The sequence below is a fragment of the Cololabis saira genome, chromosome 9 (genome assembly GCF_033807715.1).
Source record: "Cololabis saira isolate AMF1-May2022 chromosome 9, fColSai1.1, whole genome shotgun sequence".
Lineage (NCBI taxonomy): Eukaryota > Metazoa > Chordata > Actinopteri > Beloniformes > Belonidae > Cololabis > Cololabis saira.
In genome coordinates this window covers 2,075,518-2,095,652 of record NC_084595.1, presented here as the reverse complement: position 1 = coordinate 2,095,652, position 20,135 = coordinate 2,075,518, and the positions used below count along the sequence as shown (strand labels likewise).

Here is a 20,135-nt window from a genome sequence, read left to right as displayed (position 1 = left end):
AGCAGAAAGTAGGAACTATCAGATATGGACCAATCAGATGAAGGGGGGGCCCGCTTTTTGGCGTCTATCGTCACCACGGTAACGCTTTTCACTGAGAAAATAATGTGCGTTGTCGCAAAAAGGAGATGCACATTTTGATGTATAACACACCTGGGGGCACGTTACGGTTCGGGCCGTATTAACGGCCGAAGGAATGGCATAAATTGCGCCAAAATTACCCAATTAATTCAAAATGGCTGACTTCCTGTTGGGTTTCGGCCATGGCGCCAAGAGACTTTTCTTTAAGTTGTGACATGATACAGGTGTGTACCGATTTTCGTGCATGTACGTCAAACCGTATTGTGGGGCTTGAGGCACAACATTTTGCGCTGTTGAGCCGTTAGGCCACGCCCATTAATGCAAACCATTAAATATCTAATTCGTGCCCCAAATTTTTTTTGGGGCACGTTTAGGGGGGAAAAAAGACCCTCATTTGGTCAGAAGAAAAACGAGAAATTCCTACAGATACAATAGGGCCCTAACACTGTTAGTGCTCGGGCCCTAATAAAACAACACACCCACATTTTGGCAACAAAACTAAAAACTGGTCACTCCACCCCCAAAAAACAATCATTGTAATGGGGGACTCAAGTCTAAAAAGACTACCATTAATCACACATACGGATGCACAGGTAGACAGCAACCCAGGGGCTAAAATTGAACATGCAATTAACATCCTCGAGAACAAAACACCAGCTACGAACCACACGCAGAAAATCCTCCTTTCATTCGGGATAAATGATAAAGACAACTCCAATACAACTACACTCAAAGGAAATCTACCTAAACTATATTTAGTAAATAATGGCAACCCAAACGTTCCCCTTTGCGGAAATCTACATGCCCCTCCTGAACCACCAATTACTGAACTACCAGAAACGAATAATAGCGGAAATAAACCAACACATCAAACAAACAAACGAGGGACTCAAAATAATCCCCAAAATACCAGCGACCCACTTCAAAACCACGGAGGACAAAGTTCACTGGACACAACAGCCGAAAGGATCCTACAGAATTGGTTAGAGTATTTAAACTAATAACACAAAATGAAGTCTATTATTAACTGACCCCAACTCTAACCCTTACCCTAACCCCCTAACCTTAGCCCCCTAACCCTAACCCTAACCTTACCCTAACCGCCTAACCCTAACCCTTAGACCCTAACCCTAACCCCCTAACCTTAACCCCCTAACCCTAACCCTTACACCCTAACCCTTACACCCTTACCCTAACCTAACCCTAACCCCCTAACCCCCTAACCCTTAGCCTAAGCCCCTAACCCTAACCCTTACACCCTAACCCTAACCTTACCCTAACCCCCTAACCCTAGCCCTAACCCTTACACCCTAACCCTTACATCCTAACCCTAACTTTACCCTAACCCCCTAACCCTAACCCTTACACCCTAACCCTTACACCCTAACCCTAACCTTACCCTAACCCCCTAACCTTAGCTCCCTAACCCTAACCCTTACCCTAACCCCCTAACCTTAACCCCCTAACCCTAACCCTAACACCCTAACCTTAACGCCCTAACCCTTACCCTAACCTTAACCCCCTAATCCTAACCCTTACACCCTAACCCTAACCTTACCCTAACCCCCTAACCTTAACCCCCTAACTCTTACCCTAACCCCCTAACCCTAACCCCCTAACCCTAACCCTTACACCCTAACCTTAACCCTCTAACCTTACCCTAACCCCCTAACCTTAACTCCCTAACCATAACCCTAACCCTAACCCTTACCCTAACCTTACCCTAACCCCCTAACCTTAGCCCTCTAACCCTAACCTTACCCTAACCCCCTAACCCTAACCCCCTAACCTTAACCCTCTAACCCTAACCCTTACACCCTAACCCTTACACCCTAACCTTACCCTACCCCCTAACCTTAATCCCTTAAGCCTAACCCTTACACCCTAACCCTTCCTCCTTGCATGTTAGAAGAACTTGTAGAAGTTTTAAATGTTGAGACCACTCTGATAGAGACTTCCTCTCAGGGTTGTGTTTTTATCTGTTATTCCTGGTGATTCCTGCTCCTCCAGCTTCCTCCAGGGTTGTGTTTTTATCTGTTATTCCTGGTGATTCCTGCTCCTCCAGCTTCCTCCAGGGTTGTGTTTTTATCTGTTATTCCTGGTGATTCCTGCTCCTCCAGCTTCCTCCAGGGTTGTGTTTTTATCTGTTATTCCTGGTGATTCCTGCTCCTCCAGCTTCCTCCAGGGTTGTGTTTTTATCTGTTATTCCTGGTGATTCCTGCTCCTCCAGCTTCCTCTCAGGGTTGTGTTTTTATCGTCTCCCCAGCCGTGACCGACCAGGCCGGGAACTTCTTCTTCAACGGAGCCTACAAGGTGGACAGTCCCCAGAACTTCCACGCGGCCGGAACCGTGTTCAAGTACCGGCGGCCGATGGACGTGTACGAGACGGGGATCGAGTACATCGTAGCGAAGGGACCCGTCGACCAGGCCGTCAACATCCTGGTACCGGCGTTTCCTCACTAACCTGATTGTCTCCATCATCGAGATAAATCAAGAAATGTAACATCTAACAACGCCCGAGCTCGGAGCTCGGACATATTTAACCTTCTAGTGTCACTTACCTCGAAAACAAAATGTCTTACTGAACTTCTTGAATCTGAAAAACGAGGTTGAAGCCTCTTTAATTCCCATGTTTGTTTTCGTCTTTTGTATTTGTATTTGTAAAAAAGTCGAAATGTCACGAAAAAATTTCGTGAATAAAGTTGAAATTTTGACTTTATTCTCAAAATTTCGACTTTATTCATGAAATTTTGACTTAATTTAATTATGCACTTTGAGAAAAAAGTGGAAATGTCGAGAAAAAAGTGGAAATGTTGAGAAAAAAGTCGAAATATCGAGATTAATGTTGAAGTACAATTTTGAGAAAAAAGTTTAATTTTCGTGAATAAAGTTGAAATTTGGACTTTATTCACGAAATTTGGAGTTTTTTCTCTAAGTTTTCTCCTCCTGTCATTTCCCAGGTGTGGAACCAGAACGGCCGGACCCCCTACATCACCTACGAGTACACCGTCCTGCGGGACTCGCTGCCGCCCGTCCCCCCACCGCCGGCCTACACCGGGGAAGCATCGGCGGAGGCTAGCCCACTAGTCGCCAACGGCCCGCTAGCCGCCAACGGCCCAATAGCGGCCAACGGCAGCGTGTTTGAGGCCCCTGGGGGCCCGCAGGAGCCGGCCGTGGCCGAGGGCCGGAATGTCCAGGAGACCAACGAGGTGTACGAGCCGGGGGCCGCCGACTGTGAGGACGGAGCGGCTGCCCGGACGTTTACAGGTAACAATCCACGCTACTTAAGCTAGTAGTTGCCTATATAAAATAATAAATACAAAAATTATAATATATATAGATATAAAAAATAATAATACTAAATAAAGAAATAGTAATAAATTAATTAATAAAATAATTAATAATAATAATAAAAAATATATATATATATATATATATATATATATATATATATATATATATATATATATATATATATATATATATATATATATATATAATATATAATACTGTGTCGAAGCGTTAAGAGGGAATCCATCTTTAAATAACTTAAACTAGCAATATTCTGATCTGAAATTCATAAAGACATTAAGGTCAAACAAATCAAACAACAAGAAAATCCCATTATTTAAAAATGAAGACTGAGTCGGTGGTTGGACCTTGACCCCAGTAGACTCCATTAACGGTTGATCCTCTTCCTCTTTGTATTTTGTTTGGTTCTTTTACTTCAGCAAACCCTGGGTGTTTTCCACTAGTGCGCCTCCGTCCACTAACAGAGCAGAGAGGTCCGTGTTTAAGGCGTTTCCCGTCCAGAGATAGATGGATAGATGGTGGAGCTTTGTATTATTCATGGTTGCAGATAAGAAAAGAAGAACAGCAGTGGATGAAAAATTCATCTTTTCGTCTTTAAAAATGGCACAAACACGAGCAGTAATGGCTTTTCTGCAGCTCTCAGCTCGTCTCTGACCGCCGAGGCCATTACACCGGGATTCAGGTTTCTGAACACGCCGAGGCCATTACACCGAGATTCAGGTTTCTGAACACGCTCAGGCCATTACACCGAGATTCAACCATTACACCGAGATTCAACCATTACACCGAGATTCAGGCGTCTGGAGACGCCGTCAGGATCTCAGTTTCCTCCTTTTTAAACCTTCTGCATTCATGGACCGACTCTGAAACTCCGTCTACAGACATCTGAGTTTTACCACCGTAGAATAAGCTCATGGATCAACGTGTCTCTCGGACTCCGCCCCATCCTCCACCACACCAGACCCATATCTGCATTTAAGAAAAACCGGAACCTTCAAGATATCTTGGTCCGATCACTGTTTTCCAACAATAAACCAACCCCTCCTCTCCCCAACAGTCACTTTTACAAACTAAGGAAATGTATCTACAACCCCTACACAAAATAAGAAATATCCCATTCTAGGTTCCCCTTCCCATCAGACCACCAATCACCAGTCCTCCTTTTTAAACCTTCTCCATTCATGCACCGACTCTGAAACTCCGTCTACAGACGTCTGAGTTTTACCACCGTAGAAGAAGCTCATGAATCAACGTGTCTCTCGGGCTTATTGTCACATGAAACTGAACATTACAACCTTTTTGCATTTGAATAAACTCCGTAGAAGGTAAAGTTGGATGATCAAGACCGTCTGATGTCCCCCTGTGAGGGTGAAGAGTATCAAGACCAAGACCAGGACCAAGACGGACCAAGACCAAGACCAATACCAAGACCAAGACCAGAGACTGTTGAGACAGAGACAAGACCAAGACCAAGACTAGAGAGTATCAAGACCAAGACCAAGACCAAGATCAAGACCGAGACTAGAGAGTATTAAGACTAAGACCAAGATCAAGACCAAGACTAGAGAGTATTAAGACTAAGACCAAGACCAAGATCAAGACCAAGACTAGAGAGTATCAAGACTAAGACCAAGACCGATCAAGACCAAGACTAGAGAGTATCAAGACTAAGACCAAGACCGATCAAGACCAAGACTAGAGAGTATCAAGACTAAGACCAAGACTGACCAAGACAGACCAAGACCAAGACTGTCTTGGTGTGACCAGTGCTTTAAGTGGGCCGGTACGGAGTGGTACGCAGTACCGGCACTTCTAAATTGTACCCATCAGCGTACCGGAAAAGACTTACTGTGTGCGGCGCGTACCGGTACTGTTCTTCCCAGATTCCCCATCAGTCAGTATCTCCCCCGATCTCCCCAAAGTCTACAGGTTGGATTTGTTGATTAAGATGTTTTGATGCTCAAAGCTTGCCGTACAGACGTAAAGGCGCGCTTGGCCAACCCGCGGCTCGCGAGCCGCATGCGGCTCTTTGGCCGGTGTCATGCGGCTCTTGCAACTTTATTTGATAGGTGCAGTGAAAGACAGACTCGTAGGAAGTGGGTGCAAAATATGCCGCAACTGGAATTGAACCCGCGTTCGCTGTACGCAAGTCGCCTGCTTAGAGAGTTTAATATATATATATATATATATATATATATATACATATATATATATATATATATATATATATATATATATATATATATATATATATATATATATATATATATATATATATATATATATATATATACAAATTTACATAGTCCCATATTTGTATGACTGGAGGGGGAGAGTACCGGCACTTATTTTATCCCGCTTAAAGCACTGATAATGACCAAGACCAAGACTAGATAGTATAATGACCAAGACAGACCAAGACCAAAGACTGGGACAAGACAGTTAAAGGGTCAAAGTCTTCTACCTCATTAACTCAACTTTTGTTTCTTCAGTCGAGTAAGAAACATATTTCAAACTGTTTTATGTCTTTATTTTTGGAGAGCAACAAGTTCCTCCGTGGGTTTTTCTTTTGAAGGACTGAAGGACTCGTGAGCAGAGACGTCTCCAGTTCCACTGATGTCCTCAGGTCTTCAGATATTCCTCGTCGGTTCCTCTTGACCTCATGGAAGATTCTTTGCTGCGTCTTTGAAGTCGTCTTGGCTGAACATTAACTTCTAGAAAGAAAAGAACACAGAACTAAAGTCCATTTCTGGTTGGTCCAACTGTGGACCGATGGATGGAGACACTCCGAGACGACTTTGTCTTCTCACTCTTGATTTTAGGTTTGAAGAGTCGTGCTCTTAGCGAGTCCTGCTTCACATCAGCAGAAAACTAGTATCTCCAAACCACACCTCCAAAAGTATTTCAGCAACTAGACCCTAGATGTGCCAATTAACAACTCCAATTAGCGTTAGTTGAAGTAATGCATCCCTGGGTTCACCTTCTCGCTGTAGCCGTGTCATCAACAGCATGTGTATATTCTCTCCAGGAACTCATGTCCTCCACCCTGATCCTCCTACAGGAAACAGCAGCCAGGCCACCACCCGACCCACCGCCACCGCCGCTGCCGCGCCCGGCAGCCGCGCCCGGCAGCCGCGCCCGGCGGACGCGCCCGGCGGCCCCCTGTTGACGACCATATTTAGTCAGAATTTTCATTGACGAAACAAAAATTTGGACTAAATATCATCGTCAACGAAAATTCAGACTAAATATTGTCAACGAAAATTCGGACTAAATATCGTCGTCAATGAAAATTCGGACTTAATATCGTCGTCAATGAAAATTCGGTTTAAATATCGTCGTCAACGAAAATTCTCACTAAATATCGTCGTCAACGAAAATTCTGACTTAATATCGTTGTCAACGAAAATTCTGACTAAATATTGTCAACGAAAATTCGGACTAAATATCGTCGACAGCGAAAATTCGGACGAAATATCGTCGTCAACGAAAATTCGGACTAAATATCATCGACAACGAAAATTCGGACTAAATATCGTCAACGAAAATTCGGACTAAATATCGTCAACGAAATTTCGGACTAAATATCGTCGTCAACGAAAATTCGGGCGAAAGCCACTTTACCATCAACAGCATGTGTGTATTCTCTCCAGGAACTCATGTCCTCCACCCTGATCCTCCTCCAGGAAACAGCAGCCAGGCCACCGCCCAACCCGCCCCTGATTCCGGGCCCCTGGAGCCCTTGGAGCCCCTGGAACCCCTGGAACCCCTGGAACCCCTGGGACCCCTGGATCCACTGGATCCCCTGGAACCCTTGGGACCCCTGGGACCCCTGGGACCCCTGGAACCCGGAGCCGAGTCCACCAACCTGATCTGGCGGGTCTTGCTGGAGGGCCGGGTCTCCCCGGAGGAGCTGCTCATCAACATGTCCACCAACCAGCTGCTGACGGAGGCGGGCGGCCTGTTCCTGCCGGAGGCGGGGCCGGCGCTGGGGGACCTGGGCGGCCTGGAGCGCGACAGCGGCGGCCTGTTCGACCTCAACGGGACGCTAGCCTTCGCCGCCGCGGGACACAAACGCAGCGACAACAGCAGCTCGGACGGCGGCTACCAGAACCGGACGGTGGCCGGCGGCCGGACCTCCGGCAACCGCTCCAACAGAACCAGGTATCACAGAAAACCAGCGGCTTGTTCACATAGGGATGGAAACTCGGAGAGGGGTCGCCATGGCAACCCTGTCCTCTGCATCCTCTCCTCACACACCATCGTAGTCTTCCTCTAAACCCATAAACCTCCTCTCTGGTATTCCTCTAGACCAGGGGTGTCAAACGTGCGGCCCGCGGGCCACATGCGGCCCGTGAGAGGTTTTCATGCGGCCCGCCAGAAGTTTCCAACACAAAAAAACAAAATGTTAATTTACTAAAAAGGAAGGCATAAGTAATTGCCATGAATCGCAACATATCCGATAATATATTTCTTCTACAAATCCATCGTTATTCCACAAAGAGAGGAGTTTGACATTTTTTTAGTTTTCTAGAATGCATTTGCCGATTTTATTTCTTTGTAGACGGTCGTTTATTTTTATTAACTGACTACTATTATATATTTTTGCAGGAAAAATATCACTGCTAAAAAAGTGCTGACTTTTTCGGCACACTGGCGTAAATATCCGCGCCAATTTTTAAAAATAAATACACTTAATTGTACTGGAAAAATCTCTAAATCACAAAGAAACACTCTCGGATGTAATAAGAAAGATTTTGTTATAAAAAAAATTTAAAATTGTTGTAATAAAATTTCCTATAAAAAAGCGAAATGTAAAAAAAAACATACTTGTTTCTGTTTATCTTTGTAAAATGATATTAAAAGTATCTTACATAATTTGAAAAAAAAACGAGAAATTTCAAGAAAAGATCCTGAAGAAATATATTTTACATAATAAGAGTGTAAACAAAGTGCATATTTCCTTTAAAACTAACTAAACTGATATTGGATTAGATAAGAATAGTAAAAAAAAAGAATTAGAAAAAAAAAACTTTCCGCACTGTTTTTGTTATTTTGAGCCCACGAGAAAAAAATTGGTCAAATCCGGCCGGCCAAGCAAAATGAGTTTGACACCCCTGCTCTAGACCTTTCACAGATGTCTTCACTGTCTCCTCTGGACAAAACCATCTCAGTCTGGCGTCTTTGTCTCCAGAACATGTCCCTCTGAGGTCCTCGTTTCTGATACATCCTCATCAACATCTTAACCTCTGCTACCTCTAGTTCTGCCTCCTGTCCTTCCTCAGCGCCACCGTCTCCAAACCTGACACCACCGCTGCTGTCTCCACCGCTGCTGTCTCCACCCGGTGTCTCCACCCGGTGTCTCCACCCGGTGTCGCCACCCGGTGTCTCCACCCGGTGTCTCCAGCCGGTTTCTCCACCCGGTGTCTCCACCCTTTCCTTCATTCTTGCTGACATTCTTCTATCACTCCGGACTCTCCTGCTCTCACTACACACCACTACATCATCTGCAAACACCATGAGGTTTCAGTCTGACTTCATCCGTCTGTCTGTCACCGTAGCAACAGAGAAGGGGCTCATGGTGGATCCCTGATGCGGTGCCACCTCCACCTTTCTTCACCTGTTTTCCACATGTCTTCCTCCTCTCCTTCCTCCTCTCCTTCCTCCTCTCCTTCCTCCGCCGACAGTAGTCCGATCTCCGTCGTCACACCGATGGCGGTGGTCGTTAACCCGGGCCTCTGCTAACGACCTCGGTCCTCCCCGGCCCATCCCCTCCCACGTCTGGCCTTACGTCTGACTCCGCCCTCTAGATCAGGGGTGGCCAACCAGTCACAGGCTAAGTTACTGATCAACATCAACTACCCATGATCCCTCACTCCCTGCTCTCTCTGAGACATAAACATACCATTAGAAAACGGAAATGTGAAATCCTGCAAACTGATTGGTTGTTAACTGTGGTATAATGATCTGATTGGTTGTTAACTGTGGTATAATGATCTGATTGGTTGTTAACTGTGGTATAATGATCTGATTGGTTGTTAACTGTGGTATAATGATCTGATTGGTTGTTAACTGTGGTATAATGATCTGATTGGTTGTTAACTGTGGTATAATGATCTGATTGGTTGTTAACTGTGGTATAATGATCTGATTGGTTGTTAACTGTGGTATAATGATCTGATTGGTTGTTAACTGTGGTATAATGATCTGATTGGTTGTTAACTGTGGTATAATGATCGGATTGGTTGTTAACTGTGGTATAATGATCTGATTGGTTGTTAACTGTGGTATAATGATCTGATTGGTTGTTAACTGTGGTATAATGATCTGATTGGTTGTTAACTGTGGTATAATGATCTGATTGGTTGTTAACTGTGGTATAATGATCTGATTGGTTGTTAACTGTGGTATAATGATCGGATTGGTTGTTAACTGTGGTATAATGATCTGATTGGTTGTTAACTGTGGTATAATGATCTGATTGGTTGTTAACTGTGGTATAATGATCTGATTGGTTGTTAACTGTGGTATAATGATCTGATTGGTTGTTAACTGTGGTATAATGATCTGATTGGTTGTTAACTGTGGTATTGTAGGGTCCAACCCCAAAACCTGAGGTGAACCCGAGTAGCCAACCACAAACAGGCAGGAGACCAAACAATTGAAATAAAGAGCCAGATGGCTGCTTATTAAGGTGAAGGGAAAAAACTCAGGGGTTGATCCGGAGGGGAAGGCAGAGGAAACGGGGGAGCGATGGTTGGGGGTCCAGGAGACCAGGGTCAGTCGTGAGTTGGCAGCTGGGGGGGGGGTCACGGAGATCCACGAGAATGGCTGCGAGGGGAACAGAGGCGTCGAGGAGGGGTCCAGGGAGGCAACGTAGACACAGGAACAAAAAAGCCTTGGGACAAAAAACAAAGAGGGATTAATGTAAGCACGACACAAAGGTTCAAACTCGAGGGCTGAAAAAAGCTAGAGAAAGTTTCTCGAAGGGCCTGATTTAGTTACCGCATGGGTTCAGTACAATCAAGCACTGAGTGAAGGTCCAGGTCTTCTTTTAAGCCTGGGCTGGCGATTAGTGGCAGCTGAGGTAGATGGCTGGTCAGCAGCACCTGTGCTGCAGGCTCTCCTAGCCAGAGGAGGAGGACTCCTAACAGGTATAATGATGTGATTGGTTGTTAACTGTGGTATAATGATCTGATTGGTTGTTAACTGTGGTATAATGATCTGATTGGTTGTTAAATGTGGTATAATGATCTGATTGGTTCTTAACTGTGGTATAATGATCTGATTGGTTGTTAACTGTGCTATAATGAGCTTATACCACGGCTGTGTGCTGTCGACGTCCCTGACTCCCCCAGTCTGGCCCTCGGCAGGAGGGTCCCCCCTTATGAGCCTGGTCCTGCTCAAGGTTTCTTCCCTCCTAAAGGGGAGTTTTTCCTTGCCACTGTTTGGCTTAAGGTTTTTCTCCCACTAAGGGAGTTTTTACCTGCCATTGTTTATATAATAATTGCTCGGGGGTTTATGTTTATGTTTATGTTCATGTTCATGTTCTGGATCTCTGGAAAGCGTCTAGAGGCATTTGTTGTATTAGACGCTATATAAATAAAATTGAATTGAATTCTATTCTAAAGTCTCATCACAGCAGATCATTCCACGTCAGGGAAGCAACAATGTTTCCATGACAACAACCAACTGGTACAGATTTGTTGACGGTTACAGCAGGTAGCAGAAAGTAGCTGGTGTTAAAGTTTATTTTTTTATTTTCATTAACAATTAATGAGGCATGTTGAGGGTAAACGTTGATCTCTGGGGAGGAGCTAACGTTAGCGGGGAGGAGCTAACGTTAGCGGGGAGGAGCTAATGATGGATGGATGGATGGAGGAGTTCCTGTCTCCGACATGCGGAGCTACATCTGGAGAGATGGACTATTGTTTTACACAGTGGGGATATTTTTACTGGATAATATGTATTTATGATTAATTAAAAACTACATAAATAGATTGTGTATTCCTCTTTCATATTTACATTATTGGTAACCGTTTTACAAAAGCAACCCTTGGCGTCGGGCCGGAGACGCCGCTGAGCTGATATAATGATCCTCAGCTGATATAATGATCCTCAGCTGTGATATAATGAGCGGCCTGGCGGGATGTATTGCTTAAATATTAATATTTAATTTATATTATATATATTAAACTCTCCCATTCACTCTGTTAAAAACGTCGTGTTCATCTTCATATTTTTGTTTGGTCTTGCATTTTTTCCCTGCCATTTTCCATTACAAACACGGGTTGAGCAGCGACTTATAAACCTTCCCCTGAACAGCGACGCGGGTTCGATTCCAGTCGCGGCATATTTTGCCTCCACTTCCTACGTGTCTGTCTTTCACTGCACCATCAAATAAAGTCGCAAGAGCCGCACGACACCGAGCGAAGAGCCGCCCGAGACCGAGCGAAGAGCCGCACGACACCGAGCGAACAGCCGCCCGACACCGAGCGAAGAGCCGCACGACACCGAGCGAAGAGCCGCCCGAGACCGAGCAAAGAGCCGCACGACACCGAGCGAAGAGCCGCACGACACCGAGCGAAGAGCCGCACGTGACCGGGCGAAGAGCCGACCGACACCGGGCAAAGAGCCGCCCGACACCGAGCAAAGAGCCGCACGACACCGAGCAAAGAGCCGCCTGACACCGAGCAAAGAGCCGCCTGACACCGAGCAAAGAGCTGCATGCTCGCGAGCCGCGGGTTGGCCACCCGTGCGGTAGATCCCGCTGTTCCAGGGGGGATTTACAGACATCTCCTCAAGAGCTCAGGACGAGTGTGAACCTTTGGAAAACACTTCATAACACGTTTCCTTCATCCATTCATCCAGAGTCTGGGAGGAAACGAGGCGACTGGATCCTTGTCCGTCCAGCCGTCTCGCTTCAAACACCATCATTCTTTCACCACAGTCATGACAGTTATTCAGGATTCCCCACATTTTTGTTTCTTTGCGGCTACCTTTTTGTTAAATAAATAAAAAGCCCGCCGCGGAGCGATGACTGATTCACGGCCGGCGAAACCGGCAGACGACATAAAGATCGTGTTCACATTCTTGTCGTCACAGCAGTCGTTCTTCTCGGCCAGATGTTTGTTTGAACGCCGCGGGAAACAAGAGCTAAACTTCTCCCAGAGCAGCCAACGTCTGAACATTCCCCACCTTTGCTGCAAATACCTTGAATAATTTGTGTGTCAGGGTGGCTGGAGTTTCTCCGCTGGTCTCCCTTCGTCTGCTCGCGTCTCCGAGGAAAGAAAGGTGTGTCGTCTGACAGTTTTATAGTCTGACAGTTTTATAGCTGCTGGCTGCCGAGCGTGAAACACAAATATGATGAGTGTAAATCCTGCAGCTCCACCTGTCTGTCTGTCTGTCTGTCAGAGTCCAGTCGGAGTCTAGGGGAAGCCACTAAAGTGAAAGAAACAGCCGCTACCGGGAGGTTCTGGCGGATTTCGTCTCTAATTGAATGAATGAATGAAGTTTATTCACTCATGACAACGCAAAAACAACACAACACCAAAAAAACATCGTGCACAGCATTGACATTTCACACAAACCCAATAATCACAATGACTGAAAAGACTTATAAAAGCCTATCCTGTATTATCAACTTTCTTTTTTTGGCTACCGACCTCCAGAGCAAAGAAAGAACAGAAAAGCAAAGAAACATTAACAGATAGTCAATCGCATTTATAAGCTTCAAAAATAGCTTTACAAACCATTTTCTTAAAAACCAAAAGAGAATGACATTTTTTTAAATGTACATGTCCAGAGTTTAACTCCAGTAATGAAGACACTTTTTGTTCAGTAAAATTGCAGACGCCTCTAAGATTACACGGAGTCTCCTGAATTGAAAAGAACCTCTGTGTTGAGTCAGGGAGCATTTTGGTTTTGCTCTGAACATAATTTGCATGATTTTATAATAAAACTAATCATAAGATTTAATAACATGAGAATTTAGAAAAAGTGTCTCTGTGTGAGCGAATAGTAATCAGCCTTATTGATTATACGTGTGGTTCATTTTTGAAGTTTTATTATTGAATTTAAGATGGTTTTAAAGGTGGATACCCACAATTCCACACAGGAAGATAAATAGGGAACAATCAATGGCATTTGTTTTATTTATTCTGATGATTTTACTGCTAAAGAAGCTCATAAAGTCCTCACTACTGAGAGCTGCAGGAATGTCAGCCTGGCTACAGCGCTGAACAAAAAACCTGGGTTACTTTTGTTATCCTCTATCAACGATGAATAATAAGCTGTTCTGGCTTATTTATAAACTATTAGAATATCTTTCCATTCACTATTGGTATCTACAGACTTACAAAAAAAACACTTCCTTTCCATTTTACACACGTTTAGTTTCAACATGCGGATATCTGAATTATACCAGGGAGTTAAGCTGCTCTGGTTGGAAACCCTCCTTTTTTTTTTTAAATATATTTTTATCCCGGTTTTTTTTCCCCCATTTTTACCACCCCGTGCTCCTACCTACTGACAGTCCTGTGCATTGCCATCCTCTACCAACCCCGGGAGGGCCCTGCACTGAGCTCAGGTCTCCTCCTTAACCTGAGCAGCAGCATCTTTTCACCAGACAGGGTGGGGTTTCTCCGGCCGGACGTAGCGCGTGGAAGGATCACGTTATTCCGGCCGGATCCTCCCCACCCCATCTGTTCCCCGGTTGGCCAGAGGGGGCAGTAGAGCCCAGGACTGTGTGCATGTTTTTGTGAGGGTAGCTCCCATTAGCTCCCATTAGCTACCCAAGGGAACACGGGGAGAACATACAAACTCCACACAGAAAGATCCTTTCGCCAACCCCACCCAGGGACGATTTAACAGCAGGAAGTCAGAATGTGCTTCACATAGATCTATGTGTACGACGCGTCGGCAGAAGAAAAAAACCCGTCAGATCACGCTTCCACATAGATAAATGTTGATGTCTATGTGGAAGTGTGGTCTATGTGGAAGTGTGGTCTATGTGGAAGTGTGGTCTATGTGGAAGTGTGGTCTGACAGGGTATTTTCATCTGTCAAATCCTCCTACCTGCATTTGCAGGTAGGAGCTGCAGCGGCAGCGGTCGCTCCTCTCACTGCGCTGCAGAACGGAGCGGTTCAGGAGATCCTTCGTCCCCACAGCCATAAGACTGTTTAACTCCTCCTGAACTCAGTCACACACACTCACACACTCACCTCTGCCACGACTGGACTATACTTTATATGCTATTTTTAAACCTTATATTTCATGTTTATTTTAATATTAATGTGCTTTTATTGTCTGAGTGGAAGTGTGGTTGTTTTTTTATGTTTTGATGAGCTGCTGGACAGTTGAATTTCCCTTCGGGGATGAATAAAGTTCTATCTATCTATCTATCTATCTATCTATCTATCTATCTATCTATCTATCTATCTATCTATCTATCTATCTATCTATCTATCTATCTATCTATCTATCTATCTATCTATCTATCTATCTATCTATCTATCTATCTATCTATCTATCTATCTATCTATCTATCTATCTATCTATGTGGAAGCATGATTTGACTTTTTTTTTTCTTCCGCCGAAGCGTCGTACACATAGATCTATGAGGAAGCACATTCTGACTTCCTGCTGTTAAATCGTCTATTTGCATGAAAAAGCCTTTGAAAGAAAACAAACTGAGATAAAAGAAACAGGGATTGTACGGTAGTATTTTACCGGCTGGACACATGTCTCATTCATCCTGACACAGCAGAAACAGACTGCAGGAAGCCGCTGCTCATGCTCAGCAGGATCATTCATATGCAAATACAGTCATCAAGTACTCTGCATTGACCATTTATGGTATGAAGTGGGCGTGTAGAGGGCGGGATATGAGGAGAATTCACCTTCAACCTTCCAGCTGGACTGTGATTTAAAAAGTGAACATTGCGTGCAAGTGTGTGTGCACATGGTTTTATAAATCTGGATTTTTTTTGCGCCCACCATTTTCGGCTTTTGGGTTTACGTGCACTTTTAGTTTGAATCCTACACACTCTTTTATAAATGAGGCCCCTGGGCTGTTGAGCGTCTTCTTTGGTGATGGGACGACAGACTGGTTCAAATGAGGGATGACTTACATTTGTACGTCTGTAAATGTCCTAAGAACTTTTCTTCATCACATTTTTATAAAATGTGTGTCTGATGCCTGGATTCCAGCAGCCGGAGACATCGACATGGACGGTCGATTTCTGTCGATTTTAACGTGTTTCCTCTGATTTTGACGTGTTTCCTCTGATTTTAACGCGTTTCAGAATCAGAATCAGAATCAAGTTTATTAGGTCAGCTTAGATCTTGTTTTTGACTTCGGATACACCGGCAGTGGCACGATGGTATTGTGCGCCTGTTTTCCAAAGGGTAACACTAGGATAGGAGTGCGGATCCCGGTGCTCATTCCTTCAGCAACGTCGGGCAGCTCTGAAAGAGCCAGAATGGCTGTCGCCGACTTGCGCGATTGTCGATAGGCCAGGAAAATCCCCACTCCAATTAGAAGAAATCCTGCTATCATAAATTCAATTATGAAGGCGTCTTCAACGTCCTCGACGTCCTCAAGATCTTGAGGCACAACGGCTTCCAGTTTTTGTAGGAATCCACTGTGTAACCAGCAAAAAATGTCCCGTCGGGGCAGGAGGGCTCCCTTACCCCCTGAGTTCTCGTTGCAAAAATTTGGTCAATTGTGCTGAGAGACCAGTTAATCAATTCCATGATTGTAGAGTTTTCGGAGGAGTGAAAATGAGAGGCTCTGAGTCAAGACAGACAAAATTAGGCAGGGAAGGTTGATAAGGGAGAGGAGCAGAAAAAGCGTCCGCCTTCACTGAGAGCCGGAAGATTTTAACGTGTCTCCTCTGATTTTAACGTGTTTCCTCTGATGTTAACGTGTTTCCTCTGATTTTGACCTGTTTCCTCTGATTTTGACCTGTTTCCTCTGATTCTAACGTGTTTCCTCTGATTTTAACGTGTTTCCTCTGATTTTAACGTGTTTCCTCTGATTTTGACGTGTTTCCTCTGATTCTAACGTGTTTCCTCTGATGTTAACGTGTTTCCTCTGATTTTGACCTGTTTCCTCTGATTTTGACCTGTTTCCTCTGATTCTAACGTGTTTCCTCTGATTTTAACGTGTTTCCTCTGATGTTAACGTGTTTCCTCTGATTTTAACGTGTTTCCTCTGATTTTAACGTGTTTCCTCTGATTTTGACGTGTTTCCTCTGATTCTAACGTGTTTCCTCTGATGTTAACGTGTTTCCTCTGATTTTGACGTGTTTCCTCTGATTCTAACGTGTTTCCTCTGATGTTAACGTGTTTCCTCTGATTTTGACCTGTTTCCTCTGATTTTGACCTGTTTCCTCTGATTCTAACATGTTTCCTCTGATTTTAACGTGTTTCCTCTGATTTTGACGTGTTTCCTCTGATTTTGACGTGTTTCCTCTGATTCTAACGTGTTTCCTCTGATTTTAACATGTTTCCTCTGATTTTAACGTGTTTCCTCTGATTTTGACGTGTTTCCTCTGATTTTGACATGTTTCCTCTGATTCTAACGTGTTTCCTCTGATTTTAACATGTTTCCTCTGATTTTGACGTGTTTCCTCTGATTTTAACGTGTTTCCTCTGATTTTAACATGTTTCCTCTGATTTTGACGTGTTTCCTCTGATTTTGACCTGTTTCCTCTGATTTTAACGTGTTTCCTCTGATTTTAACATGTTTCCTCTGATTCTAACGTGTTTCCTCTGATTTTGACCTGTTTCCTCTGATTTTAACGTGTTTCCTCTGATTTTAACGTGTTTCCTCTGATTCTTACGTGTTTCCTCTGATTTTAACGTGTTTTTTTCTCAGATTTTAACGTGTTTTTTTCTCTGATTTTAACATGTTTCCTTTGATTTTAACGTGTTTCCTCTGATTTTAACGTGTTTCCTCTGATTTTAACGTGTTTCCTCTGATTTTGACATGTTTCCTCTGATTTTAACGTGTTTCCTCTGATTCTAACGTGTTTCCTCTGTCGTTAGCGCGTCCGACAGAAACCAGAAGTTCAACCAGAGGAAGATGAGTCCGGCCGACATGTATCGCTGGAAACTGTCGTCGCAGGAGCCGTGTAGCATGACCTGCTCTATAGGTACGAGCTAGCCTAGCCTAGCCTAGCATGACCTGCTCTATAGGTAAAAACTAGCCTAGCATGACCTGCTCTGTAGGTAAAAACTAGCCTAGCATGACTTGCTCTATAGGTAAAAACTAGCCTAGCATGACTTGCTCTATAGGTAAAAACTAGCCTAGCATGACTTGCCCTATAGGTACGAGCTAGCCTAGCATAGCATGACCTGCTCTATAGGTACGAGCTAGCATAAATTAGCCTAGCATGACCTGCTCTATAGGTAAAAACTAGCCTAGCCTAGCCTAGCATGACCTGTTATATAGGTAAAAACTAGCCTAGCATGACCTGTTCTATAGGTAAAAACTAGCCTAGCATGACCTTCTCTATAGGTAAAAACTAGCCTAGCCTAGCATAGCATGACCTGCTCTGTAGGTACGAGCTTGTGTCTCTGCGTCGGTAATTGATTTAACATATTTAATATCTGGGAGAGATAACTGTTGGATCTGTCCCTAGTGTGGATGAAAGTGTGGATGAAAGTGTGGATGAAAGTGTGGATGAAAGTGTGGATGAAAGTGTGGATGAAAGGATGAAAGTGTGGATGAAAGGATGAAAGTGTGGATCAGAATCAGAATCAGGTTTATTAGGTCAGTTTAGAAAACTGTTTTTCACTTCAGATACACCGGCGGCGACACGATGGTATTGTGCGCCTGTTTTCCAAAGGGTAACACTGGGATGGGGGGAGGGGGGGGAGAAAAAAATATATCTTCACATTGAATATCATACAATACACAGTATCAAGTTGCAAAAAAACACCTCGCAGCACACGAAGCAGAGACGTCACAGGACTTGCATGTGGGTGATGGGGGGTGGGCAAGTCGGGGGGGGGGGTCTCCGCACAGTTCATCCAAGTGATAGCCGCGAACACGTGGCCCTCGAACTCAAAACGACCTTGTCAGGGGGGCTGATAAGAGGGGGGGGGGCAGGAAGGCGATTGGATATGGGGAGAGGGGGGTGTGTCAGTGTGTATGTGAGAGTCTGTGACGCGATAAGTCCGAGGACCTTTCGCCCAGAGAGCCAAGCGTCGTTGATGTTATCGGGCAGTGGTACAGTTCTGGGAGGTAGATCCGCAGGTGTTTATGAGAGAAGGGGAGGGTTGAGTTGGGTGCAGAGCGTCATGTTTACATTCCTCCAGGGAGATTGTGATGAAGAGGCCTGCCAAGCCGCTCCATCAAGGCCAAATCTAATCAACAATTTGCAGGCAGCTCAGTAATTTTCCGTCTGCTTTCCAGTCTTCTGGTTCCTCAATAAACTCTGATCAGACGAATTTGTGATCAGTCCCCGCCAAGCCGAGTGCCCAGCTTCTCCAAGGTTTTCTCCATCTTGTTAAAGAGCTCAAAGACCCCTGCTAGCCTACGATTCTGTTCTGCGGCCCTGCTCTCCCAACGTTACAGTCTGAGTGCGGAGCGCCGTGCTCAATCCTTCAGCAGCTTCAGGCAGCTCAGAGAGGGCCAGAACGGCCCCCGCAGACTTACGTGATTGTCGATAGGCCAGGAAGATCCCCACTCCAATTAGGAGAAATCCTGCTATCATAAATCCAATTGTGAAGGCGTCCTCAATATCCTCGACAGATAAAATTTTGAGGCACATCGGCCACCAGTTCTTGTACGCGTCCATCGTGTAACCAGCAGAAAATGTCCCATTGGGGCAGGAGGGCTCCCTTACCCCCTGACTTCTCGTTGCAAAAATTTGGTCAATTGTGCTGAGAGACCAGTTAATCAATTTCATGATTGTACAGTTTGGGAGGAGTGAAAAGGAGAGACTCTGAAGACGAGACAGGACAAAAGCAGTAGCAGGGCAGATAATGAAGGAGAGAGCAGAAAAAGCGTCCGCCTTCACTGAGAGCCGGAAGAAGAAGATGAAAGTGTGGATGAAAGTGTGGATGAAAGTGTGGATGAATTTGCCTCCACATCACGTTACGTGTGATTTACTAAAACTGATTCTCTCCAGCTCCTGACGGTGAGTTTGCTCGTCTTTTTTGCTTCTCTACGATTCCAGGTGTGTCCAAATCCTTCGTCACGTGCGTTCGCTACGACGGCGTCGAAGTTCACGACATGTACTGCGACGCTCTGACCCGACCAGAACCGGTCCACGACTTCTGCATCGGCCGGGAATGTCAGCCCAGGTACGATTCCCGGGAAAAACCCACCTGTTTGGGGTTTTTTTTTGTGACTTTATTGAGACTTTATTGAAGGTAGATTTGTTTTCTCTGCTTTTAAACCATCTCTGATTAGCCTAGCGAGCAGTTAGCTGCCGTTTGGACCCGGGGAGCGGTTAGGGTTAAAGCCTTGCTCAGGGGAACCAGGGCGGGTCACCTGGGTTACAATCTGGGGGCTTGAACCAGAATACAGCCCATGCTGAAGGACAATTACAAGATTTAGAGAAAAAATTTGAAATGTCGAGAAAAAAGTCGAAATGTCGAGATTAATGTCGAAATACATCTTCGAGTTCAAGTGTAACTGTGGTGTTTTAGGTGGGAGATTCAAGGGGAAACATGTTTTTAGATGGGAAGCTAGCAGCTGGAGCTAGGCTAACGTGTAATTGTTTTCCAGG

General features: G+C 44.8%; 1 protein-coding gene across 4 annotated transcripts in view; it reads left to right on the top strand.

The window, feature by feature from the left end:
* adamtsl2 (ADAMTS-like 2) overlaps positions 1-20,135 on the top strand; it is a 58,841-nt gene that overhangs the window by 24,533 nt on the left and 14,173 nt on the right. For 3 of the 4 annotated variants that reach the window (XM_061730334.1, XM_061730331.1, XM_061730332.1), the window contains exons 9-13: positions 2,345-2,520; positions 3,039-3,345; positions 7,044-7,554; positions 17,443-17,549; positions 19,581-19,707. In XM_061730334.1, the coding sequence (XP_061586318.1) occupies positions 2,345-2,520; positions 3,039-3,345; positions 7,044-7,554; positions 17,443-17,549; positions 19,581-19,707 (1,228 nt within the window). The remainder of the gene's footprint in view (positions 1-2,344; positions 2,521-3,038; positions 3,346-7,043; positions 7,555-17,442; positions 17,550-19,580; positions 19,708-20,135) is intronic. The other variant, XM_061730333.1, reaches the window with a different exon arrangement.